Source organism: Gallus gallus, chromosome 7 (assembly GCF_016699485.2).
Source record: "Gallus gallus isolate bGalGal1 chromosome 7, bGalGal1.mat.broiler.GRCg7b, whole genome shotgun sequence".
Taxonomy (NCBI): domain Eukaryota; kingdom Metazoa; phylum Chordata; class Aves; order Galliformes; family Phasianidae; genus Gallus; species Gallus gallus.
In genome coordinates this window covers 18,314,646-18,340,754 of record NC_052538.1, presented here as the reverse complement: position 1 = coordinate 18,340,754, position 26,109 = coordinate 18,314,646, and the positions used below count along the sequence as shown (strand labels likewise).

At 36.9% G+C, this 26,109-nt stretch overlaps 1 protein-coding gene and 1 long non-coding RNA gene across 2 annotated transcripts in view; one reads left to right on the top strand and one right to left on the bottom strand.

Annotated features, from left to right (window-relative positions):
- LOC121113401 overlaps positions 1 to 26,109 on the bottom strand; it is a 48,909-nt gene that overhangs the window by 12,576 nt on the left and 10,224 nt on the right. Inside the window, exons 2-9 of the long non-coding RNA XR_005861692.2 lie at positions 24,574 to 24,699; positions 23,367 to 23,455; positions 20,951 to 21,083; positions 19,902 to 20,065; positions 8,044 to 8,117; positions 7,149 to 7,270; positions 4,343 to 4,485; positions 831 to 1,034 (exon numbers count right to left, since the gene is read on the bottom strand). This is a non-coding gene — a long non-coding RNA (uncharacterized LOC121113401). The remainder of the gene's footprint in view (positions 1 to 830; positions 1,035 to 4,342; positions 4,486 to 7,148; positions 7,271 to 8,043; positions 8,118 to 19,901; positions 20,066 to 20,950; positions 21,084 to 23,366; positions 23,456 to 24,573; positions 24,700 to 26,109) is intronic.
- The window catches only part of LOC424167 (collagen, type XXVIII, alpha 1-like), a 32,528-nt gene continuing 8,974 nt past the window's right edge, over positions 2,556 to 26,109 (top strand). Inside the window, exons 1-25 of the mRNA XM_046944056.1 lie at positions 2,556 to 2,710; positions 3,617 to 3,794; positions 4,558 to 5,126; positions 5,934 to 5,954; positions 7,412 to 7,471; positions 8,554 to 8,607; positions 8,878 to 8,922; positions 9,688 to 9,714; positions 10,301 to 10,345; positions 10,929 to 10,973; positions 11,604 to 11,657; positions 12,970 to 13,038; positions 13,378 to 13,446; positions 14,662 to 14,730; positions 17,206 to 17,274; positions 17,697 to 17,765; positions 17,857 to 17,925; positions 19,558 to 19,626; positions 19,917 to 19,988; positions 20,557 to 20,625; positions 21,866 to 21,937; positions 22,851 to 22,919; positions 23,351 to 23,419; positions 24,668 to 24,736; positions 25,821 to 25,889. Of these exons, the coding sequence (XP_046800012.1) occupies positions 3,638 to 3,794; positions 4,558 to 5,126; positions 5,934 to 5,954; positions 7,412 to 7,471; positions 8,554 to 8,607; positions 8,878 to 8,922; positions 9,688 to 9,714; positions 10,301 to 10,345; positions 10,929 to 10,973; positions 11,604 to 11,657; positions 12,970 to 13,038; positions 13,378 to 13,446; positions 14,662 to 14,730; positions 17,206 to 17,274; positions 17,697 to 17,765; positions 17,857 to 17,925; positions 19,558 to 19,626; positions 19,917 to 19,988; positions 20,557 to 20,625; positions 21,866 to 21,937; positions 22,851 to 22,919; positions 23,351 to 23,419; positions 24,668 to 24,736; positions 25,821 to 25,889 (2,049 nt within the window). The 5' untranslated portion in view covers positions 2,556 to 2,710; positions 3,617 to 3,637. The remainder of the gene's footprint in view (positions 2,711 to 3,616; positions 3,795 to 4,557; positions 5,127 to 5,933; positions 5,955 to 7,411; positions 7,472 to 8,553; positions 8,608 to 8,877; positions 8,923 to 9,687; positions 9,715 to 10,300; positions 10,346 to 10,928; positions 10,974 to 11,603; positions 11,658 to 12,969; positions 13,039 to 13,377; positions 13,447 to 14,661; positions 14,731 to 17,205; positions 17,275 to 17,696; positions 17,766 to 17,856; positions 17,926 to 19,557; positions 19,627 to 19,916; positions 19,989 to 20,556; positions 20,626 to 21,865; positions 21,938 to 22,850; positions 22,920 to 23,350; positions 23,420 to 24,667; positions 24,737 to 25,820; positions 25,890 to 26,109) is intronic.

Genomic DNA, 26,109 nt, shown 5'->3' with positions numbered 1-26,109 from the left:
TTATCTTTCTTCAGATACAATCTTCAGTGAAGTTGGTTTTAGTTGGTTTTTTTTTTCATTAACTTTGAATATTTGAATGTTTCAACAATTTTTCTTAAAATTCACACTTGGGATACAAGGTAAGGGACTGCGAACCACATCCTTTGTAACACTGATGTTTAACATCAGAATTCAAAATACTGTAAATGGCATGCTTTCATTATTTTACTAGTTAAAGTTAGGTAGCATAGCGGTCATGTACTTACAGGTATAGTGAAATGAAATAAATACTCCTGGAATACTACTACAGCATGATCCAGGCAGGTTAAATGGGCAAGACTGTCTTGAGGCCATGAAACACTAGAAGACTGTGTGAAATGTCGGATTTTTAACAGTTCACGGCAGACAAGAAATGTATGTTATTCACACTGAGGTGGTAAAAAAATGGAAACACATTTCAGAAGCATCATGTCAAGCTCTTTGAGACAAAATGCCTCCATGAGAGCAAAGGTAAAAAGGAAGTATGTTCTATCTGCTTCATACTACTCTCAAAAACTGTGCTCCCTGGTGTCTGGGTATTCCTTTAGTGTGTGGAAATACTTGGATGGTATTTTGCTAACTAAGTTGTCTCATGATTACTTCTTTCTTCAGTCTTGTTGCAGGCTTGTTGGACAGCTGAAGAAGGATGATTCAGAGTACTGTCACATTCTAATGTTATGATGCTAGAAAACAGTAGTTAGTCCAGCTTAACAGAAACAATGCATACTTACACAAAAGTGTACTGAATTTTGTTTAACAATGGATTAGGTGGTCATAGTTGAGCTAGACCAGGGTGTAAGAGCTGTACTCACAGGCAGGGAGGAGGGACAGAGCCACATGGAAGAGTTAAGCTTGCTGTTACTTCTATCCATTAGGTAGTGACAGTGAGGACTGTTGCTGGTGCAAGAAGACACACTCTACCACCACAGGAACTGGCATCCCTAAGCCCCTGCTCTTCATTCAGAATTCCTTCAGAATGGCCTTGCAAATTCATGGAGCTCTGAAGCTGTCATCACCTATACAGTGGTAATGGAAACAAAAAAAGAGGGCATAATATTACTTAGGTTTCCCTTTTATGGTTACTAATCATAGCTCATAAAGACATTCACTCTATTTTAAAAATATTTATGATGTAATGCCGTGAAAAAGTTAAACTGGTAAACATTAAACTTGGCAAAGTTTGTAGTAAATGAGGCAAAAAAGCTTACTGTTCTTTTTAAGAATTATCTGAATTGCATCAATGCATACATACTTTACATTTGCATCATTTAGGTTCTGATAAAATGCCATTGTAAGAATAGTGCATGTACTGAGAACATTCAATTTCAGAAGACTGCAAGTCTAGAAATGTACTGTATGATATGTCACATACTTGGAATTCTGACAGACTAATACCATGGATCCTACACAACCAGCTATAAAATATGGAGGCCTCACTAAGTGTTTGAAGTTGCACCTGGGCAAAAAAAAAAAAAAATCCTCAGGTTAAACATTATTCATTAATAAAAGGAAATATCCTGAAGCCAAGAACTTGCTACAAAACATACAAGTAGAATAGTTATATAATTTAGAAATTATTTGCCAGTTATGTTTTGAGGTAAGAATTAGCAGTGAAAATGAAAGAATGACAATGTTATGCTTATGGGAGATACACAATCCCAACCATAGTTAACATGCTTTTTCTTGCTAGAATTAGATTTTTTCTCAGTAAGATTTAGGAGCTATGTGAGATTTATTATATCTATTTCAGTTAAACACCATATTATTTGTATTCCCTAAAGGGCAAAAAAATTGTCTTTTCATTTCTTGCGTTAATCAAAATCTAAAAATGTCAGTATAAACAGGGGAAATCCCCTCAGACTCCTTGCTTGTGACTGGCACAGAAAATGGGCTGAACTGGTGGACTCTTAAGGAGAGGACAGTGGTTAGACTCAAGTAGTCTTTGTGTGCATGCAAGTGGAAGATTATGGGTTCACAAGGAAAAAAAAGTATTATATGTAAAAGAGCTACCTGTTTGATAAATTTGTTCATACTGTAAAAGCTTTCTGGGGGTATTTGAAGAATTAGGTGACAAACTGCTATCCCTGGTAGAAGCGAGAGCCTTTAGGAGGCATAGCCACCTAGCTTAGGTTTTTTAGGCACCACGGTGTGTGTCAGGATCCTTGGTCTCCTACTACAGTTTTTGAAAGGACAGGTGTGGCAGACAAGTCTGAAGAAACTGCACTGCCTTCTAAGCGGCCTGTCCTTTTTTTATTTCCTCATGCTGTATAATCTCATCAGCAAATGACGTAGGCTTGTAGGTAGGAAAGTATGTTGGAGTGAGAGCAGTCCTCATCCATAAGTTTGCGAGTATGCACAAGAACTTCTTGTATATGCACAACTTCTTGTATATTTAAAAGGCTGCAGGGATTGAGGGGCCTGTGAGGTGTAAACCTGAGATACATGTGCATAGCCTGGGGAGGAGAAGAGTGGGTGGGTGCTTAGAAAGGGGAGTGAAGATTATTGTTCTTCCCATTTCTCTTTGCCTCTGCTGGCCCCTCCTGACACATTACACCAATTCTCACAGGAGCGTGCAACCCTACGTCTCCCTCCTTTCTTCAGAGCACCCAACACAGGCAGGACAACAGTGCTGGCAGAGCATCCAGGGCAGCACCCTGCATATGTGCAGAGCCCCATGCTTTGGAACATCAAGGTAAGGACTCTTCTGTCTTCTCACTGTATAAGGACACCACAAGTCCTGCCACAAACTAGAAGGGGCTAAAAAGTCTTGCAGACCTGGCTGTGTTAGGGACTTCTCTCAGATGATTATACCATAGCAGGTTTATTCTTGCTACTGAGCTGCCCTTTTGCTATGTGTGTGGGAAGAGCTTGCAGGGAGATGGCAGCAGGGCAGGACTGACTTATCAGTCCTAAGCAGTCTGTGAGTTCCAGGTGTGCCTGTGAACCCAGGACAAATAGGTCCCCTGCAGAAGGAAAAAGTCCTGTTTGTAGGTAGCACAGCACTCTGTGCCCATATCCCAAGGCTTGTACAGCGGGTACATGCATGATGGGACAGCAGCCCCAGAGATGACTGCTCCTCTGTAGAACAACTAAGGACAGGAGCAATGTCTCAGCAAGGTGACCCTCGGTGTAGAGGGTTCCTGAATGGAGAGAATGGGGGAAAACTTGATCTGACTCTGTATTTGTGTGCCAGCTCTGGGCAAAGAAGGTTTTAAAAAACTTCTCTGTGAATTTCACTTGGAATTCACTCTGCACCCATATGGGCACAGGCAATGTTAAGGTTTCTGAGAAGTGCAGGTTGTACAAACACTACCAGGAAGCAAGAGAGAAATGAAGTATGCTTGTAAAATGTCTGCCTCCAGTATGTGAAGTGCAATAACTACATGCACTATACCTGAAAATCTCTCTAATATGTTTCAGTTTATTATTCATTACCTTTTTTGGAGAAGCTCTTACCTAAAGAAAATAAAACCAGCTCATTTTTAGGGACTATACTTGAAAATACAGCCTGTTAAGCAACTTGTGAAAGCAAAACTGAACATTTTATTGTCCTTGTACTGCCGTACTACACTACTGTCTTATTATTTGTGTTGTTTAGGAAACAGAAAGCAAATAAATTATGTTCTTCAGATTCTGGTGGCTTTTGTGGATACTTGAACAACATGAATTTTTAGCAGAAAATCTCAGTGAAGAAAAAAGATATGGACTGAAAAGACCCACAACTAAACACATTCTGTCAAATACTATAGAAAAATATCCCAGCCCAAGTGATCAAGGTGACTATTGCTATTTTAAAACTTTTTTCCTTCTTGATTCCTTTACTCAGGACTACATGGCTAGCTTCCCTCTAAGGTACTATTTATAGTTCACCTCATTCTGCATTTTAATGTGCTGTTTTTTTGCACTTTAATCTTTTTACTCCTTTCTCTCCCCTCCCCTTTTGTATTTTATAAAAGGAGATTGTGTCTTTTTTGATTTTGTTTTTTTGTTTGTTTTTAATATGGTTGGTAGCCTGTTACTGTCACTTCAAAAACAGTAGCCTATATAATTTTATTTATGTAGAAGTAATACCTTCAGTAGTTCAGAAAATTATAACTCTCCAATATACACCAGTGCAGATCCTGCTCTTAGAATTCTGTATGTCACTAGACATAAGGGTCAGTTGACATAACATAGGTCTATTAAATCACATTCCAGTGTCGCATTCTGTAACACTCATTTTCCTGTAGATGACTCTCATCTTTCCAGCCCCCATTCTAGTAACCAGCATGAAGACAGAACATGTGTAAATATCACAGCAACATTCCTCATTCCATGACATTACCTCACTTTCAGTTTCTTATTTCCTGGGGTGTCTGCTCGGGAGCAAATTCCTCAACTTCTATATGTTCTGCATTCACAAGAGTTTCACACTTGTGATTTCAGGTGTTTTTCAAAATTTCCATAATTTAACTCCCAATTTCAAAGCTAAAAAGGGTAAGAAAATGATGAGATTTATTATTAAAACCCTCCACTCACCTACCTACCTCTTTATTCTAGATGAAGACTGCATTCTGGAGATTGCTTTTTTACTGGACAGCTCCGAAAGTGCTAAGCATTATAATCATGAACAGCAAAAAAAATTTGTTCTGGAAATGGTAGACCAAATGAAAGGTCTGCAGCTTAGTTCTGGACGGACCCTTAGTTGGAGGATGGCCTTACTCCAGTATAGCAGCACTGTTTCCACAGAGCAAACTTTTCGTGACTGGAAAGGTCCGGAAGCATTCAAATCCCACATTGCTCCTATCACCTACATAGGTCATGGTACCTACACAACTTACGCTATTACTAATCTTACACAACTCTACATGACAGAAGGGACTCCAGGTAGTTTGAAACTAGCTGTACTCTTCACTGATGGAGTTGACCATCCAAGAAACCCAGATATTTTTGCAGCTACAGCTGATGCTAAATACCAAGGAATTGTATTGTTCACAATGGGAATGACCAGAGTGGCTGAGGAGGTTAGCAATGCTGCCAAGCTCCGGCTCCTGGCCAGTGTCCCAGCATCCAGATTTGTTTCCAATCTCCAGGAGAAAGGAACTGTGGAGAAGGTTCTCACAGAAATGGTACGTATACAGAAATGTTTGCAAACGGTTAGAGAAATGTGTGTGAAAAAAATGTCTTATTCCCAATAATTTGGAATGCTTATGCCATTAAAGAAATCTGTATTTTTTACAATTTAAAGAGGCCCACTTATGGGTTCATGTACACTTATTAAAAAAGCCACTGTACCAAAGCGCAGGTTTTTTTTTTCTCCACCTTGTTCAGGTCTTGCCAGTCAAAATATTGAAGCTGGAACTGAATTAGACTCAAGAAGACCTGTTACAAAGATATTTTTATCTGAGCTAATTTGATGATGACTACCAAAGAGAAATATACTCCAAGTTAAATCTTTTCTAAGGTGTTCTTACTGTTCTCATTCTATATGCATACTGTTAGGCACACATCAGAAAGACATGTGATTTTCTCAAATGCAGCATATGTATCATTCATTCATACTAGCGGGCTGCTGCTATTCAGCACTTTAAAATACAACAGTATAGTTCCTAAGTGTGTTGTCCCATCTACCTAGCTAACTCCATTGGTTTAGATCTGTTTACCATTGTAATTGTAGCAAGTTGGGCTAGCAAGGAGTCATTGATTGGTGCAGTTAACAATCCGTAATAGGAAATGAAATTATTGAAATTATTTTTTAGAACGGAGAGATTGCTAAAGTGTTTCTCATTAATTAAAGCTTATTTAATTCTGCTTAATATGTTAATTGCTTAAATTTTTCATAGCTGCTGAAATAATTATTTTTTACATCTATTGGTAATCTTCAGTGGGTTGTGACATTAAGTTTCTAATGTTGTTTCCAATATTTATTTTTGCAGAAGGATCTGTCAGAAGAACAAGTAAGTGATTTTTCACATACAGTATTCCTGCTTAATATATTCCCATAGACTTTTACTGTTGTGTGGGAACATAAAATTCAACAAAACTGATAGCATAATTATTTGGCAATATATGAACTCCAGTAGGATTGCCTTCAAGTAGAACTATGTGATTTTGTATGTTCATAACAAAGCTTTACTTTGCTATCCTAATTTCATTTGCTTTTCCTCCTTATTCTCGTAGTTGAAAAATAACAGTGTGTGAGGTTAGCGAGAATTTGCTGATGTATCTCAGAAAGTCATCCAACAGACTCGGTGGATAAGAAAATATGACACTGAGTTGAATGTGTTGCAGTTCTAGCCCTTAACGAGCTTTCTGTGTCAAAGAACTAAAGGAAGACACCAAGGTTCCACCATTGCACTCTTCCATTTCTCCACACTGTGTCACTCTGACTGCAGGCATTGGTAGGTGTGGCTGCCATTTTGTGGTGAATGAGGTCAACTTTTCTGCTAAAAATTTTAGTCCCACTTGAAGTACAGTTATCTCAAGCAAAGTCCATTCTGATGAGTAGTTCAAGGAAATGTAAATATTTTTGCGTGTTTGCAAAACTTAAAGCATTTTAATTTTCACACATTTCCACTGGTGTGTTGATTTTTCTCTGTCAAAATAAATCCTGAATTAGCAAGACATTAAGTGTTATCATTGGAAGATACGTTACTAATAATTGGGATATTCAGACAAGAATGATGCTTAAACATTACTTTTGCAGATGCTGTCAGACTGAGTGGAGGTGTCATAAATAATACAACCAGAAATAAAAACACACTATTCCTCCCAAAACAAGCCCAGGAGTTGTAAATTCTGTATTAAGTAACAATTTTGAAGTCTGAAAAAGATCCAGAAATCTCATAACTGTACCACAGTGATGTCTGATTGAAGCACATGACTATATAGATGAAAGAAAATGGAGATTAGAAATTACTGTAATGAATACCATTAACTAAGTAAAAGCATACAGCAATAACGTCTTTTGTGTATACATTAAGCTAGAGATAGACTATGATCTATCCTACATACATAGTAGGAGTGCAGTGGAGTAAAGGAGAAAAAAAATGATACATATTTCCTTACTCCATTGTCAAGGCTGTATCTACACAGACTAGTAATCAAAACAGATCACTAATCACAGACACTCAGCATGCAAATAAACTGACCTTGTGAAGAGGCTGGAGGTAAAGCCATCATCAAGATGCAGTCTAAGAAGTAGGAATGATACGGATTTTGGGATGGAGTGCAGATGCCACACTTGATTTGTAAACTGTCAATCGAAAGATTTCTGAAAAATATTTAAATATAACAACTGTCTGATCATTTCTGGTGTATTCACAGTAGCCACTCAGGAATTTAAAATCAATGTTAACATGTTTTCTCTCTTTACTAAAATGTACTGATCTGAATTTACTATTTTCATTCAAAGTGTCCCCAGGCTGCCATATGTAAATGTGAGAAGGGGGAGAGGGGACTTCCTGGCCCTGCTGTAAGTAGTTGTCATTTCTCATTTTCCTATTGTTGAATAACTGATAAACAGTATAAATCAAGATTTATTTTATTGTTGGTATTTTTTAGGAAAGTATCTGAACCCAAATCCTAAGAAAAGTTTAAGCTTCAGTACACAGTAACCAATTGAACCATTGTATGACAATGTCACAACAGTAGGAAACTTGCAAAGTGATTTCACTGACATGAAATGCTCCCTCTGAAAAAAGTATAGTGTGATCTGGTGAGACCCTCCTATTAGTTAGAGAAGTTTAAAAGGCAGGAAGGGGCAACCTTCCCGTGTGGAACAATAATTCACCTACTACAATCAGAAAACTAGGTCAAGCGGAGCTAAATAGACCCAACTCAGAACCATTAGTAACTGAAATAGTCACTGAAAGCAAGAGAGAACAAGAGAATTACTAGGAACAGCCAATTGAGACTTACAAGGAGGGTAAAGCAGATGGTTTTTCTTCCAAAAGGGTTTGTTTCAAAAAGTACTCTTGAACTGGACGATCTGATAAGGTATCTCTAATATTAAACTAAGGCAACATAGTAATTCACATTCCTTACCCAAAATGAAGAGACAGTGAGAGAGCTTGAAGCAGAACCATAGATAGAGATCTGCCCATTCTCACTCTTGTGACCTGCATAAACAGAAATGCAGACTTGTTTTATCCTGCGCTGTACAGCACACTTTAATTGAAAATGTAGTCAGTAATGCACAAACAGTAGTGTTATTTGGTTATTATTTTATGTCTTTACTTGGAGAATCCAAGTTCCTTTTACAAAAAAACGTGCAGAGGTCAGAAGAAAACTATATACCCACCTAACAACCTATATAGCTAGAAAAGCATTTTATCATCTGTGTTCAGAGGAGAATCAAACTTCGTTTACAACAAAGATGAAGGAGAAAACCAGTTGTCTACTGACACAGTCTTTATGCTTTCAGAAATTCAATATAGATATTTTTAAAAATAAATATACAGGAAGCAAAACCTAAACATAAAAAAATACATTGTCTATATATTGTCAAATAAAATTATGATAATAACATAAGAATTTTATTTTGTTGCTTTTCAGGGCAAAAAAGGTCGTACTGGGGATGATGGAACTCCAGGCCTGAAAGGAGCAAAGGTGATCTGATTTTTCAGATTTGGGGAAAAGATTTGTTACTCTATTAATACAGAAAGACTATCTTAATAGTGCTCGTGTATTTTCCATCTATGACTTTTTTAAAACTCAGCATACTCCTTTCTGCTATAGTAATGACTAAGATCCTTTAAAACAATTAAATCTTATATCTAACATAAAACCACCAGAGTGCAAAAAGAGGGTCTATTCAGCTTGTCCAGAAAATGTTATCTTTTCCTTCTTTCACTGATCCTGATTTTGGATTATTCATAGGGGGAACCAGGCCTTAATGGAATTCCAGGACGAGATGGAATAGAGGTAAAAAAAAAAAAAAAAAAAAAGATAATAAAAATCTCCTTTGTCTCCAGTGAACAGTATTAGTTTACCTCAAGACAAAAAAATAACACATTAAAAAAAAACAACTTTAGAATAGGAAAGAATTCTGCCTTACAAGTTAACGATTCATTAACACTAGAAGAACTGAAAACACTATGATTGCTAAAAGAAAGTGGATAATTCCTTCTTGTAAGAGTGAACTAGAAAAATAGTGTCTAATAATACATAGACCATCCTAGAAAGTGAGGAAAACTTTGATGTAATAAGCTAAGAACATTACAGAAATTGATGCTTTGCCTACATCTTCACAGATCCGTTTCAATTTTTCATTTGGCAAACATAGGTTCCAATGTACCTGACTCTGAGTTTATTGACATGTGAAATACTCTGCTTTGCTTGTTCTTATTTAATCAATATATATTTATTATTTTGTGACTTGTTTCTTGCTTTCCTGTTTTAGAATGCTTCTCACTATGATGGAAATATGAATTCCAGTTGATCTGCTTTTACATAATCAACATCACAGACTTAAATGATATTTTCATAAGATTTTCATTTGTTCACACATATAAAAGCGTCTATTGTGACCAACAGATGTAGTATTTACGGTCATGTTGTAATGTTGATCAGAGCTCTAGCAATCTTCCATTAGAACCTGAAATGTTGTTTTTCTAAAGACTGTGAACTGCTAATAGTTTCATTTGGTCATATATCCTTACAATCTGATTTACTTTTTTCTTTTCCCAGGGAAAATCTGGATACAAAGGAGAGAAGGTACTACTTTCAGTAAAAAATTCTGCTTATATATCAGAATTTGATGCTACTATTTATTATGCGTATTGGTATATTTCTAGTAAATACTAGTGATGAACAATGACATCTCCTTATCAGGTGTTGCACAAGTTCTCATTGAGTATGGTTCCCCTCCCTTACAGCACAATTGCTATATGTCATGAAAATAACATTTAAGTCATTTTCACCTAAAGCACTCAATGAATAAGGATGTGTGTAGAACTGTTGAGTCACAGCCTGAACCACTGATTGATCACCTGAGGCAAGGACTCAGCCATGGGAGCACAGGTGAAGGCAATTCATGTGTGTGACCAGAAGGGGTGGAGCCTGGCTACACCTCTCTTAGACCCCATTTAAGGGCTGAGTGCCCTTGGGGAAGGATCTCTTTCTGGAGATTTCTTCTTTGTGGAACTTTTCATTGTGAGTGTAAATCTATGGATATGGATGAGCATTTCTTCTCTCTTCTTTTGTTATCTTACTATGGTATTCTTTCTAACTGTACTTTGTTGACTGTACAGGATGATATGCTCAGTATGTATCATAAATATTTATCTTTGTTCCTTTTAAGGGTGAAAGAGGTGAATGTGGAAGCCCAGGGACAAAAGGAGACAAAGTAAGTAGCCACAAAATTGGTAGGCTTTTAGGAAACAGTTAAAATGTAGAAAAACTACAATTTCCTGAACAACCGTGATGATAGAGATGTAAGGCAAATGTTAATTCTAAAGTTGAAGAAATTTTAAAACATATGGTTTTTAAAACTGAAGTGAGCAATGATACCACTTTCAGTAACTTTCTCATCTCTTTCTATGTTTCATTGAGATAACTCTGAAGGCCCAAGTTGGAGCTTGCTTCTAAGAATGGTAAAATTCTAATTCTCTTTAAGAGACGCAAGAAAAGTCATGGTATTCAGAGAAGTAGTATTCAGATGAAACGAGATCAAAATGAAACAAAAGTTTGTAACTCCAACACCACTCTTTAATATTTGCTGTACAATTCTTACTCTGAGTTCTGATTACCACAGTCCATTTTAAAGAAATACTTAATTAATACTTGCTGGCTACTGAGCCTCTCCTGATTTTTTTTTTTCAATTTTAGTAATAAGATACCTAAATCAGATACCTTAATAAAGTTACATGATTTTGACTGAATTTAAATTTACAGATGTCCTTCCCCCCCCCCCCCCCCTTTTCTTTCAGGGTCCTGAAGGTCCAATTGGCCCCAGAGGTACAAGAGGGCTGCAGGTAAAATAAGTATATATTTAAAAAAAATAAGTATGAAGCTATGAAAACAACAAGATCTTCTTACTTAGGATCCCAAGCTCTGAAATAATACTATGACACAACATTCATGGAATTCTTAAGCCACTTGAGTTCAAGGCATCCAAAATCATATTAAACAGCAACATAAGCAAGGATTTGGAGGAGCATTCTAGACATCTAAATTACTCTTACAGTAAATTCAATCTCGAAGATCACAGCAAATGCAGCTCCATAAAAACTAAAATCACTCATTTACCATTCATGGTGTTTAACAATTTTACTATCTGGCAGAAGTGTGTAGAAACACTTTATTCTCTTTTCCTCCCAGTATTGTGACTGGAGGCTAAGAGACTTAGCCCATAATAGACGCTTCTATAGATTTGGCTATAGAGTATCTTGTATTATACTGAAATAAAGGGACAACCAAATTATCTCCCCAGTGCCCAGAGTAGCTAAATCTATGCATGCACCAGAAAGCGTAACTTCTGAAATAGTCCTGAAATGCTCATAGCTTGTATTTTCATAGGCTATAGCAAATTAGAGATTTTTTTTCAAACCTCCATCATTCTGAAACCTTGAAAAATCTCATTAAAATTGCACCTGTTTTAATAGGGTCCACAAGGACAACCTGGAGATCAGGGGCCTGAAGGCCTGCCAGGATCAAAGGCAAGAATTGCATTTATTTCTCCTCTTTATTAATATTATAGGGCATCAGTACAACCCATACCATTTTTGTAGAGAATGCAGTTAAATGTGACATTGCTGGTAAATCATATACTCTTTGCATTCTAAGAGGTTACTAAGAAAGGTATTTATTTGCTCTTTATATTGTGTTCAGGTCCAAATCAAGTTCTGTTTTTCTGTCATAAACAGACAAAATATAGCAGCATCACAGAATAAAACTTTGTAGCAGTATAGCTGTAAGTTGAAAACGGAACAAATGTGATAATATTTTTTTCCATAAGCGCAAAACAGGAATTCTGTTTGGGATCTCTAATACAAACCTTTCTTGAAACTGTATACTCGCAAAAATAATTCAGTAGTTGAGAATTAGTAGTCCTGTTTACTGATACTCATCAGAAGATATCTGAAAGTCACTAGGATTAATGCAACTCAGGACATAGTCTTGCAGTGGGCCTTCTGCAGGTGGGCCACAGAGATCACCCAATGCCTACTACAAGATCTAGTCCCTTCTGTAAACAACAAAACTTTTTTTTGTTTGTCTCAAACATCTGATAATTACTAAATCATTAAGATTTACTTGCTGTACTTCCTATTTTCCCTCTTGTAAACTTTGGGTATACCAGTAGAGATCACTTCTGTCATTCTGTGATGATGTGATATCTCTGTCATTCTAGTTTAGCAGAAAACACAGATAGCACTGGATATGACACAATTATTAGGTCCATTTTCTCTTCATTAAGAGAGATTACAGACATGCTTTGCTTCTCAGGAAAAAAATTAATAAATCTGTCAAGGCTGATGGATTCTCCAGCTACTGAAAAAGAATGTTGTGGAGGAAAAACTGGAAAAACAAATGCCATTCTTTGTTATATACTTAAATATCACATTACCAGATAATGCAAAATACACCAATTTTTGTGTTACTTAGCTTTACCTCTAAGTTATCTCTCTTGTTATCTTTTTTTTTACCATGTTTAGAGTGCCTACTGGCCAACAGTTAGTCATATACCAGCAAGATGTGAATGAAAACCATATTATTGCACATGAAACAAAACATTTGTCTATTTCTGGCTGGTATCACTTTGTACAGAAGGTATCTATGCTCTTAATAAAGGGAATTCTGAACAATGAAAGAGATGATGAAGTAATGTGTAAGATGATAACAATGGGTTGAAATTCAGGATATACAAAAAATAAAATTCAGAATCTGTTCTTTTATAACAAACTGAGTTAAACCAGTTTCTTACAGTCTAACTTTTATGCAGGACTGTTTATTTTTCCATTCTTTTGAAAGGGTGAAAGAGGTCTCCCTGGGCCACCTGGTTTGCCTGGAGAGACTGGAATAGGACTGCCAGGCCCAAAGGTACAAGCATCTGTAGTCTTTCATATTATGTGTATTATAGGCTAAGAACAAAGACTGAGACAGCTGAGGTAATATATTTTATGGTACATGAGAAACTTCAAGCCCCCAAATACTTTTTTTTAATAGTACTATAAATGTAGAATGAGGCTGTCCTGCAATGCTCTGAAATGCACCAGTTCAGTGTCTGTTGGGCTGTGCAAGTCTGAGGATGCTCAGATCTTCTCTGCCACTCCTGTATTCAACTACACCAAATATTGCAAGCACAGAATGATGAGTATTTATGTGCCACACATACGAATACCTAAATAAGGCATTTTCAAAATACATCTTTGTTTGAAGGGTGACACTGGCTTGACAGGAAGACCGGGCCCAGTTGGCCCACCTGGAGTTGGTGAGCCAGGAGTTCTGGTATGTCTGTTTCTTATTTGGAGAGGGGGAAGTGGGAAAGAAAGGAAGACTTCTTAGTGCTTTCATAATTTAAGAGATATGTATGTTGATACTCTTCTTCCTTCAACTAGCTCTCTCTATCATATGTAGTATTTTGTCTGACTTTCAGTTTCCTTAGTAAACTGAAAATGTCTTCAATTCCTTGACTTTACTAATTATCTTAGTCTCCCAAGTATGAAAAAAATTATGAAAAACCTTATACAAAACCAAACAAGCATTTAAATAAATCCATCCTGACAGATTAAAACCCATGTCTTATGTCTTTCTGAGTCTTTTCAATAACAGTACAGAGAAAAGACCTGCTTTGTGGAGAAAGAGGAGCATGTGATGTTCACCTTTGTTAGCCATGACATCTGTATTAATGTGATAAGGAAAAACTGATTTTTAAGTTTGCATTTTTAAGAAAATTTACTTGCAAATATGTTTGTCACAAAAGAGTATTCTTTTTATGGTTGAATGCCATGCAGTTAGCTTTACCTTAAAACAAGGCATAATTCTAAAGCTGCATACAGAGCTCTTTTCAAGTCTATTTACACTACACAGAGTACACCAAGCCTAACCTACTGCCATTCTGTGATGTATGTGCAATCTCAAGGAGTAAAACAGAAAAAAGCATAACAGATGCAAGAAAGCATTGTGAAACAGGCTGAATATACACAGGTTTTGAGCCTGCGTTTATTAAAGAAGCTTGGTTGTCTTACTTGCCCCTTGTGTTTCTATGAGAACTGCTTTCAAGAAAAGAAAAAGCATGCTCTCTTCACCAGTTGTCATTAAATCTCTATATTGATTTTCTTTGGTTTCATTCTGCATGGACTTTAATGTGGTGGTTCTTCTCTCGTGATTATACTGATACATTAATAAGGATTACTAAAATTTGAAAACTAAAGTTTAGGGAGTAAACAAAAACTTGAGAAATATAAGGAAAAGGAATTACTACTACATACTCCGTGATAAATAAGTAACCAGAAAAGTAATACTGTCTACCTTGTTATTGCTGCAGGCCAAAATGCTCATCACTGACTCACTGTGAATATCATATTACTATATCATTTTTAACAGGTTATAACTACATACAAACATCTAAAGACATGCTTATAACCTACAATGACACAGAATGTGCTGCTGTTGATTTGACTGATTAACAGATTTTGGACCATTTTATACTTATATTAACAGGGGCCTCAAGGACCACAAGGTGTTCAAGGGGAACGAGGTTTACCAGGAGAAGGGCTTCCAGGAGCAAAGGTACTGCAGTTGAAGTATTCTAAGAGCAGAGCATCATCATTACATGAGTACATGCCAAAACAAGTTCACAGCAGACAAGAGAACCTGATAAATTAGCTTTTAATAATAAAATATGGCTTTAATTAATCCAGTAAAATATCAGAATTAAGTTGGTCCAAACAAAACCTCTAGGCAGTGATAGCCTCTTGGACCTCTAAAGCTGATATTTCATTCTCTTGACACTTGCAGAACCTAAGCCTGGAAAGAAGCTGTAATTGTAAAAGAGCTTCTAGTATGTGACTTTACACGAACTATTATAAAAGTGATTCCTTAGATGAAAATTTTGCCTTTTTGTTTTTGCTTTTTTCTAAATCCTTATATACAGAGACCCTTGCTCTCACTAACACCAGGCTACTAAGCTTAATAAATACCTCAGCCACTGGCTTATGCATTTCAGCAAATGGCTGAATTCAGTTTGTGGGTAAAGAAAACTGCAGTTGCTATTTTTCAGATGCAGTGGAAGGTAATGACACTAGCAGTTACACTTACATGGATGGACACTAGATCAACTGCGAACTCCTTTTGCTGTCTGCTGAAAACCAGCTCAGTCTCAGCTGTCACTTTGACTTTTGGTTACAAGTGACATAGATGTTACAAAATAGATACTCTCCAAGGACTTGTATGTGGCTTTGACTTAAGTTCCATGTGAAGCAGTATTACTCATTTCTTAACTGTTTCACTGGGAAATGCACTCACTGAGTGTTTGTTATAGCAAAAAAAAAAAAAAAAAGATTCTAAAGTAGTAAACTTAACTATGTTGTACAAAAGCCTCCTAGTGGGCTTCTTAACACCTTACTGTATGGTGGTGAGTTCTTACATTTTAACATCATTTTAAGTGTTACGAGATACAGCCTCAACCCTACAAAGCAAAGGGTTCCTTTCTCCCATACACCTGTGCTATAGGTCCACTCATTTGTATTCATCCACCAAAGCAATTTTGGTTGGGAAAACAATAACAAATGTGTTTCATAGATGCAGGCATCAATTGCTCCTTTACTAAGAACCTTACCATTTTTGCTTTGCACAATACTGTACTCAGCTGGGTTAAAATTTGACTGCTGCTAGCATTGTTATTTCTTAAAATATGCAGTATTTATTTTATGATGAATTACATAAATTACCTAGCCTCATTGTTGATGGCTTATTTTCACTTAACAGATCTTATCCATGAAAACAGAATTGGAAGTACATTTAGAAATCACTGTATTGACATTGAAATATCAATTCATGTGGGAAGAAATATGGCAACTAACAAGTAGTGCACAGCAACAATGTGCAGTGGGAACAATTATGGAATAACGCATAATCTTACTGAAACTATTGAGCACTTGAGATAAGCAGAATAAATTAGCCAAAGGGGAATTCTGCCAGTATTACTAGAACACTTGATTTAGTAAAGAAAAAAAGGCAGTTTTTTTACTGCCAAATCTGACCTGAAGACAAGCACGTATAAGCAGAGTCTATACACGTATCTCTAATTCTATTTATGGCTGCCAAGTATGTCAGATCTCCAGTTTTAAATGCATTTTAAGCAGATGATTTCTTAATCTAAAACAAATTGTACAGTTGCTTTCTTTCAGCAGAATGTTTTTGCTAGAAACTCACAACACAGTTCAATGAAATGAAAAATATAAGCAAGTGTTCCAAACCATCAGGTTAAGGAATGTTCTTTTAAGCAGAAGCTCGCGTGATGTTTTTCAGTCAAAAGTAAAAAGGCTGAGACTGGTTGGAAGGGAGAGAAAAAGCCCATCTGGGGCAGAACATCATTGCCTTGGGTGATTCTAAGGCAATTTGCACAAGCTAGCAATCTGTCTCTACAGGTTTTATTAACATAGAAATACAATTTATTGTAGAAATACAAGAAATGACAGTATTCTTTCCTTATTAATAATCTACATTTTCCCATAGACCACTGTACAATAAATGAATGTTTAGAGGGATGATATTTATAAATGCATTTCTATGATAATGCAACTTGGTCTGGTCTTTAGTCTGGAAAAATTCTTAGTGAGAGCTAGATCCTTACTGCCACACTTTAATGAGAATAATCCATGAGATAAATTAGCAGGAATCAGTTTACAATTAGACTCAGAACTCAGTCCTGCTGACATTCAAAACAGCTGTGGTTTTGCCATTGATTTGAAGGGAAGCAGGAAAGAACCCAGAACAATCAAAGTGAGTAAAAAGATTAAATATATATGTATATAATTTTTTAAATAAAGCTTGTTCAGAACTTTTGTCAATAATTTCAAACAGCAGAGCAAGCTCATTTGAAAAGATGATCTCTTTGGTATCCTAGAAAACAGATCCAGGAACTACCTTCTGGTCCTTCTCATCCTGATTTTTGAGATGTCAGAGCCAACAGTGTCTCTAGTTACTTCATAGAGAACAGCTGTGTTTTTCTATGGCTAACATCATGTTATTTTTTTCATGTAGGGAGACCGTGGTTTTGATGGACCAAAAGGCGCTCGTGGACTTCCAGGCATCAGCATAAAAGGTGAAAAGGTGAGTAGTACATACACAAAGGGATTAGCAAAGTGCCAATAAATCTACATAATGCACCCTTGATATTCACTACAAACAGTGCAGTGAGGCAAGTCACTCAAAGACCCTAGACAACAAGGTATTTTGTAGACAAACTTATGGTCAGTAAATTATCCCAACCTTTTTGAATGTGTCTTCATATTAAAATGGAAATGTTAACAAAATAACTGATTCTGTGGGAAAGTTAAGGTTTAGAATGGGGAAAAAATGACTATTAGTTGTTAGCAGCAACAGAACCAGGGGGGAATAAGTGCATATATGTAAGATACAAGGTCACATCCTCAGCTTTGCGGATTTAAGGAGTTAAGTCAACATTACTAGCATGGGAACTGTTCCAGATTGTTTCTGTATTTTTATGCAACTAATCAGCTGCAATTTGCCAGGGTGAATTTGGTCCACCTGGTTTACCTGGACCAATAGGATTACCTGGAATTGGAATTCAAGGAGAGAAGGTATGGTCTTCACTTTCCCCTTACTCCACAGCTAAATGTCTACTAACAGAATATACTTTATTTTTAGTAATTAATTAGATAATATTTTCAGGGAGTGGAAGGCCCCAAAGGACCTCCAGGCTCTAGAGGGCTACCAGGACAGGGACTACCTGGACCAAAGGTTAGAGAATTTTATGAAGTAAAAAGTCTTTCTCATTTTCTCTGAATAAGAAATGGTCTGTCTCTCTCTATATGCTTGTTGAAGGGCTCAACATCTGCCTTGGTGGCAGGAAATTATTTTCTTTATTAACATTATTAAACTGTGCAGCAGTTCCCACTGCACTAAAAAGTCCTGATGAACTTCATAGAATCACAGAATTGCTAAGGTTGGAAAAGACCCACAGGATCATCCAGTCCAACCATTTGCCCTTCACCAATGGTTCTCAGTAAACCATGTCCCTCAACAAAACATCCAAATACTCTTTGAACACCACCGGGCTCAATGACTCCACCACCTCTCTGGGCAGCCTGTTCCTGTGCCTGACCACCCTTTCAGAGAAGTAGTATTTCCTAACGTCCAGCCTGAATCTTCCCTGGTGCAGCTTGAAGCCATTCCCTCTCGTCCTATCACTAGTCACACAAGAGAAGAGGCTGACCCCCCAGCTCACTACAACCTTCCCTTCAGGTAGTTATAGAGAGCAATAAGGTCTCCCCTGAGCCTCCTCTTCTCTAGACTGAACAATCCCAGCTCCTTCAGCTGCTCCTCGTAAGGCCTGTGCTCCAGACCCCTCACCAGCTTTGTTGCTCTCCTCTGGACACACTCCAGGGCCTCGATGTCTTTCTTACAGTGAGGGGCATAGCCTCTCTTTATGTTTTGTTTTAGCTTGCCACAAAACCTTTTGAGGTACCCAATATCAGTCAGTAAACTGTACTTTTTCTGGTATTCTTCCACAGCAAGAGAGATCTGATCTTGCAATTCCATCGTGTTGTAGGCAGGTGCAGTAAATCAATTCAAAAAAGTTATTGTGCTCGACATAAAAGAATACCACTGGTTCAAGAATATATTTTATTCTCAGTGCAGTGTTTATTTTCCATGAAAAAAAAAACCATGTATAGCTTACGGATTAGCTGCCTTTTAATTCTGCTGCCTGTGTTCTCACCTGATTTTGTGAATTTACTGTGTCTAGTAGTTAAGAATGGTCCAAGATAAAATGGAGATTACCACTGCTGAAGGAAAACTGTCACAGTAATCTAGCCTTGACTGATTTGCACAATCCAGAACTGTTAATAGAAGAGTTCAACCTTAGTGTTTGGAATGGAGATTTAGTGATTTTTCTAAAGAGAAGCATCAGATAAAGTTCTGAATGCCTGCAGGCTGTTTAAGAATGGTATAAAGAACTAAAGGTGCAAAGTGGGTCAAAGGTCTGCACCAGGTAGAGCATTTTTGGAGCATCTGAGTGGATCACCTCTTACATCTGAAGTGATTACACAGGGACATGCTTTACTACTGGTGCAAAGAAAGAGAAGGGTGAAGTGCCTGAGGAGCTCAGGCATGCTGCAGAATTGTTATTGGGAAACATTCATGGGGATGTATAATCACAGATTTACATCATTAATCGTTTCCACCAGTGACTTTTTGGTGACAGCTCAAAAGGTGCCCAGAGATCTTGAGATTCTTAACCTTTGTGACCAAGTGTTTAACAAATTATTCTAAAGGTAATATCACACTAATCTTTTCTCTAAATATAATCAACCAAGAATTTGCTTTTGTATTTTTCCATTACAAAGCTCTTAATAATAATTTCTACTTAAGGGTGAACAAGGCTTGCCAGGAGAGACTGGAGTGCCAGGAGAAAGAGGTATTGGAGAGCCTGGTTCTAAGGTATATGATTAATAGATGAATTTATTCATTTGGGTTTGAGAATTTGTGCTCCTTGAGTGTCATTTCTGTAGGCATGTAAAAATAAGTCTAGAAATAAACTGTTGAATAATTAGACATTTCTTTCCTTTTTTTGTAATACGTGGCAGTTGTCATAAAGAAAAAACAAGACTTTGGTTCATATGCATAAATGTTTCCTATAAATATATATACTGTTCAGTAGCCTTTTAAAAATAGATTTACTTGATTTGGAGTCTGTATTTAATAGAAAGACTTACCTTTATTGATGTCAGGGTGAGCCAGGACTTTCAGGACTGGCAGGTCTGCCTGGCCTTCCAGGAGAAGATGGAGCCCCTGGACAAAAGGTTAGTCCATTTCTGTCTGCAGCCCACCTGCTTCCCTTCATGCATTCTTACTGTTCACTCTGTGCTGATATCCAAGCCTAGAAGAGAGGATCTTCATTGGGCAAGGGGGAAAGTAGCACATTAAAAACAAACAACCCTCAAAAAAGTTTTCTAGGGTAACTTCTTCAATTTTGGGGTGTTGGTGGTTGTGTTATCTTATTTCCAGCTGGCTTTTTTCAATCCATCAAATTACATGCTTAGAAGGAAGACCACTAAAATGGCTACAGGCAACATTTAGTAGCTTTCTGATGATGAATGGAAAACTCCATGTATTTTTTCATTATGTACTCAAGAGTGTTCTGTCATTAATTAGGAAATATGCTACTTCATGCATTTCCACCCAGAGTTTTACAATAGTTGCTTCTGAATATGGGAAGAAAATCCTGAGCCCACTGAATCAGTGGGAGTTGTCCCAATGACTTGAAAAAGTCTGATTTTAATGAGCTTATTCAAGTAATTATAGAGTTGATCTTGCACTATGTCTATGTAGTTCTTTGAAATAGTGCTTTGATTTTTTTTTTCATTCCAGGGTGAACCAGGATTACCTGGTCTTAGAGGTCCTGAAGGTGCTCCAGGAGTTGGAATACAGGGGGAGAAGGTAAGAATGTCTTACTAAAGGAAACACTCTAAAAGGAAACATTCTAATGCTCCAGGAATAGGTTTGTGCATATCTTTTCTTCTTTGTTCCAATGTAAGTAATTAAAAAATAAACCTCAAGGAATAGGTTAATAATTGTTTGCGGACGTGGCTAGCTGTAGAGTTGTTTCAGGCTGAAACAAACAACTTTTAAAATAGTGAAGTTAATAAAATACCCTCCAGAACATCTTTTTCATATTTTCTTAAAAATAAGAGTAAACCAGTTCAGTGGCTCTGTACCTATTATAATGCTTGGTACAAGAAGTCTCACAAAGAGGTAGATTTACCTTTGTTGGGTTTACTGCTTCTCTTAGTGAGAATAACTGGTGAGATTTTTTGGGTTCTGCCTCTTGTACTGGTCTTCTGTACTGATTAATAAATGGAGAAGTAATCCTGGTTTCTCATATCAGCATCTTTATCCTGAGAAGTCATTGTCCAAAACATTAGACAAAATAGAATAAATGTCACAGAAGGAAAATAAACATATTAAGTATTATAACTGTAAAGAGCCAAAAGTGCTAAAAACAGCTCAGGGAAAAAAAAATCAAGACATCTCTTTTCAGAATACTTTGGTAGGGAATACATGCAGATGTCATGTACTAATAAATACACGTAACAACAAAACTAATGACTGTTTGAACATTTGATAGGATAGTGACTGAACTCACAGTCCTCTCATTTTTTGTTATAACTTACAGCTTAATAAAGATTAAAGGTGGTTAGCACTTAACAAACTTTACACTATGTATTCTTGTTTTTTTTCTGGCTTAAACTATAAGCTGATAAGTTAGAGAGCGCATTGTGGCCATTTTTTTAATGCAAAAAAGTACCTTCAAGTAAATTTTTTTCTATTTTGATTAGTTCTCTTGAACAATATTTTTTTCATGTAATTACTCAATTTTTAATTCTGTAAGGATATATATATAATCTTTAAGACTTCTTTTGGGTATTTTTTTGGTAATATTCATGGGTAACTCAGTTAATTTCAGCTGGAATCTATTTGGTTTTAACTTTACAAATCCCAAACTGGACAATTATGAAGCAGAATTAACCAGCTTGCCAGTGAAAGCTATGGGAAGAGCCCATGTGCACCAGCTGCAATATAGAACTTCACCATGTTTCACTGATTTTAATTTTCAATTAATTTCAGATAATACACTTAATATTTTGGTATGTGTGACATATCTTCTCTGTTTCTGTAGGGAGATCAAGGTCAGAGAGGAATACGTGGATTAACAGGACCAACAGGAGTGCCTGGGCCTGCAGGAGCTAAAGTACGTTCATTATCACACTGTGTGTGTAAAACAGCCCTCCAGAACTGTGTTTTATCCTAGATTTCAGAAATAACCTGCGTGAAATGGACTTAACTCTTAAAAAATAACTACCAAAAAAAACCCAAGTTCAGCGAAGGTTTTCCTAAGCAAGACATTTCACAATCACTATAAACATCCAAAAGTATTCTTTAAAAACTTTATATTCACTGTGTTGCTTCCTTTGGGAGGGAAGAAATGACACAAAAAGAGTTAGAGGATACTAATAGTGGCATTCTGTGCTGAAATACTTGGGAAGACAATACAGTGTCTGGCACATGCACATGGATCACAACTTCATTTTCCTTTACACTGATCAGACTCATGGCTGATATTCTTTTACTGATTTGCTGTTTGAATTCTTACTGGAAGTGTGAGAAAGGCTACTCCAAGTTTATCTTCCAGTTTCTTATTAAGTCTTTTGCTATTAATTTATACAACAGTGAGTATTTCTGCATAAGATTAAAAAAAAAAATCTAAAAAGGTAATAAAGTACACTGAAAGGACTATTTGGGAAAGGAAAAATCTGTTGTGACAGAAAAAATTCGTTTGTTTCTTGTACTGATACACAGCTGGGAAGGAGGCTTTGAGTGCTGGATGTGCTGAGCCAAGTCTAGAATATACTAAGAAAAGCATTTCTAGTAATACATATCTATTCAGGGACTGAGAGGAGTATCATTTCCATTGAGAAATCAAAACTATACTGCTTATCAGTTCTTCAATGGTTAGATTTCACATAATACAGAATATAAATAAAATATTAAAACTTCTAACACAATTTGAATGAAATATGCACAAATGTTTTCTCCAAGCGATGCCTGTGCTACTTTCAGAGGGGAAAAAAAAAATTGTTTTCACTCTCCTTCCTTCACTGCAGGGAGAGCCTGGTGTACCAGGACGTCTTGGAATGCCAGGCCCTCCTGGAAGAGCTGTGCCTGGACCAAAGGTAACATCTTCCTAGTATTTCTAAATCCTAGTACTTCCTAGTACTTTTAAACACAGTGTGAAAACTACAAAGTAGGCCACGCTACTATTCATGTAAATAACTTCAGCCTTGAGAGGTTACATAAAACTACTTATTTCCTATCAATAGAGTTATGGATTGTATCTGTTCTAGTTATCAGCATGGCCTGTTATTAACTATTTGCCAGCTTGAGGTGTAAGCTACGTATGTTCTTTTCTTTGTCTTTGAGAGCCTAAGTATCAAAATACTTTTAAACACTAAGAGCAGAAGAAATAATACCTGCATTTATATATATTTTATGTATGTGTTTATATATATTTATGTATGTGTATGTTTGTATAACAAAATGAAAAAAATCATTAGTTGGTGTTTAATAATATACACAACTAGGGTATGTGTTTTCTTCATTGCAGGGTGACATTGGCCTACCTGGTCTTGCTGGACCAATTGGAGAACCAGGTTTTGGGCTCCCTGGGTCAAAGGTAGCTCCTAAATTGATGAACTAATTTCTGATAGAACTGTAAAGTAAAGCAAGATTCCAGTGAAGCAACAGCCTATCTCTGAGGATGGCAAAGTGCTACACAATGCTTACTGTACATATTGTACTACATTGGTATAGTATAAGGATTTGCAGAGTCAGATGACCGTGGACAGTCAATCTTTCAGACTTTGTGAATCATAAGCTTTCAGATGGCAGAGAACCAGAGGAAAAAAACCTGTTTTTAATTTACAGTGAGTGAATACAGCGAGAACACATGATTTATGTGCTTACAACAGCATATCTGTTAAACACAGATGATTTTTCTGAGCAGTTTTTAGGTACACTGCTTCATTTCTAAGTATGGCGTGGAGTAATACATAGGTTCCAAATAGGTCTCAGGACACAAGCCAATCCAGTCATGTGAGAAGAGATTCCTGAAGTAGTGAAAGAACATGAAAGAGGAGCTAATCTCTAAGGACTTCTCTCTAGCACTTCTATAGTACTGTCTTGGTGTTAGTTAGATTCAGCTTTTCCTCAGGCTTTAACTATGCCAATTTGACAATATTCTTTAGTATAGATCCTGTCCCTTGTTTTCTGGCTGATCTTAAGCCCTCTAAACTCTTTAATTTTGGCTACACTCAGCATTTTTCCATTAGTAAATTCTTCATTGTTTGCTATCAGTATTAGTGCTTTTGCTTCACTGTCAGATATCTGTGCCAAGCTGTACAGGTTAAAACCTTCTGCAGTTTCATTTTTTTAATAACATTTCTGCATGGGCATTTTCTTGGCATTGTTATGCGTGCCTATATTTTGGGCAGCTGCCAAGACAAACACAGTCATCCACTCATATCATCCATTCAGGTGCAACTCGGAGCAGCTTTTGGCTGTCTGTCAGGATGGGTTTGTGCATTCAAAACTAGAATAATAGTAATTATGATAAGAAAATAATGCAACTGAAACCATTCCTTCTTAAACGTAAACCATAACAGCAGACAGAGCTCTAAAAAAAGATTCATATTACTGACTTAAAAGTGAAAGGTCTCATATATCCACAGAGCTATTAAATATTCCAGTTTTAATCTGGTATTGTCTAGTCCTGATAACCTACAATAATCATTTACAGTAATATATACGCATAGATAAAAATTAACTTACAGTATCTCGGACAAAGAAATTTCATGCTCATGGAATATTTCTTGCTAGCAGTTGCATTGGCAGTCATCTCATCTGTTTTTCCTGCTTTCATCAGGGTGACAGAGGTCTTCCAGGACTCCCCGGACCCTATGGGCCAAAAGGAGATGGTTACCCCGGTCCACCTGTAAGTTTACAGATATTTCTTTTTAATGGGAATTGGGAACAAATAGGTAAAACAAGTGATTAGCCTCCATGGCTGACATGCCAGGAAAGATTTGCTTGTATTTTAGGCTCTTCAACTGTGGCAATGCATTTTAGCATGGAAGGAAAAATAAATCTTCCTCAGTATTAGTCCAAGACCTTATAAGTCCCTGACTCCTCTTGATTTACACAGTGCAACATATTCTGATAGGAGAATTTAATTTTTGTAGTATTACTGAGATTTTAATCAGTTCCTTCAAAATCTTAATGTAGGTTACTGTCTTCTGCCCAGCCACCCAGAATTTTAAGCCCAAACAGAAGAACATAGCCCAGCTGAACAGCTGTGTCCATGTACACAGTTATGAACTCTGGGTGACCTGTCAATCTTCCAGAACCACTGAAAAAGCAGCTACTGTCCAGAGTCAGAAGAGCAATCTGTCCTCAGTTCTATTAATTGGTCTACTAAGGGTGGCACAAGGAACTGGCTGACCTACTTTACAGCCCTTTACAGAAGTCTGTACTGGTAGGTAGGAAAAACGCCTGCAAAAAGGATAGAAAGAAGAAAAAGCTCTCTGTTCTTCTCCCTCAGGAGAGCACTTGTATGCAGCACTGGCCCCATGTATCCTGTTCCACCAGCCCTGGCTTTGTCATGCTGACCAGAGTCAGGAGAGTGGTTACATACTAGCATTTATTTGTGCTAAAGACAAATGTATAAATGAATGCAAACATTAGGAGTAAAAATTAATGAACATAAAAGAGGAAATTTGAAGCTGAAGCGTTTATAATACTTCTTGACATTTTAGTGCAATCCAGTCCTATAACTGCTTTTGCACCAGACACTCTGGATCAGACTCCTCAAGCAAGAGACCTTCATGTGTCAGGAGGTGTAACACACATACAACTGCCACCGACACAACTTCTGACTTATCCAAGTGGAATTTAACCCCAGACCACAGTGACCCCACAAAGTCAACGTATTCAAGATACGAGCCATGTTGTTAACAAATGTATGTAGTCAACACAGCTTGAAATTAATTTAATATTCTATCTCTGCATACAATTTTCAGGGCTTGCCAGGCCTTCCTGGGCTTCCCGGTGAGCAAGGCCCTGATGGAGTTGGACTACCAGGACCTAAGGTATGTATCTTAACTGCAAGAAAAGTAAATGCATGCATATATTCCACGTACATATAGTTCCTACCCATAGATCACAGGCAGATTATCTTTTTCAAATGGCTTTAATTTACTTGTCAGTAAAAAAAAAAAGGTAGATCCCATGGAAGATCTTCAAGCTTCAGTTCAGAACTCATCTTGATGCTAATTGCAGGCTTACCTGAATACAGGTAATTGATAGATT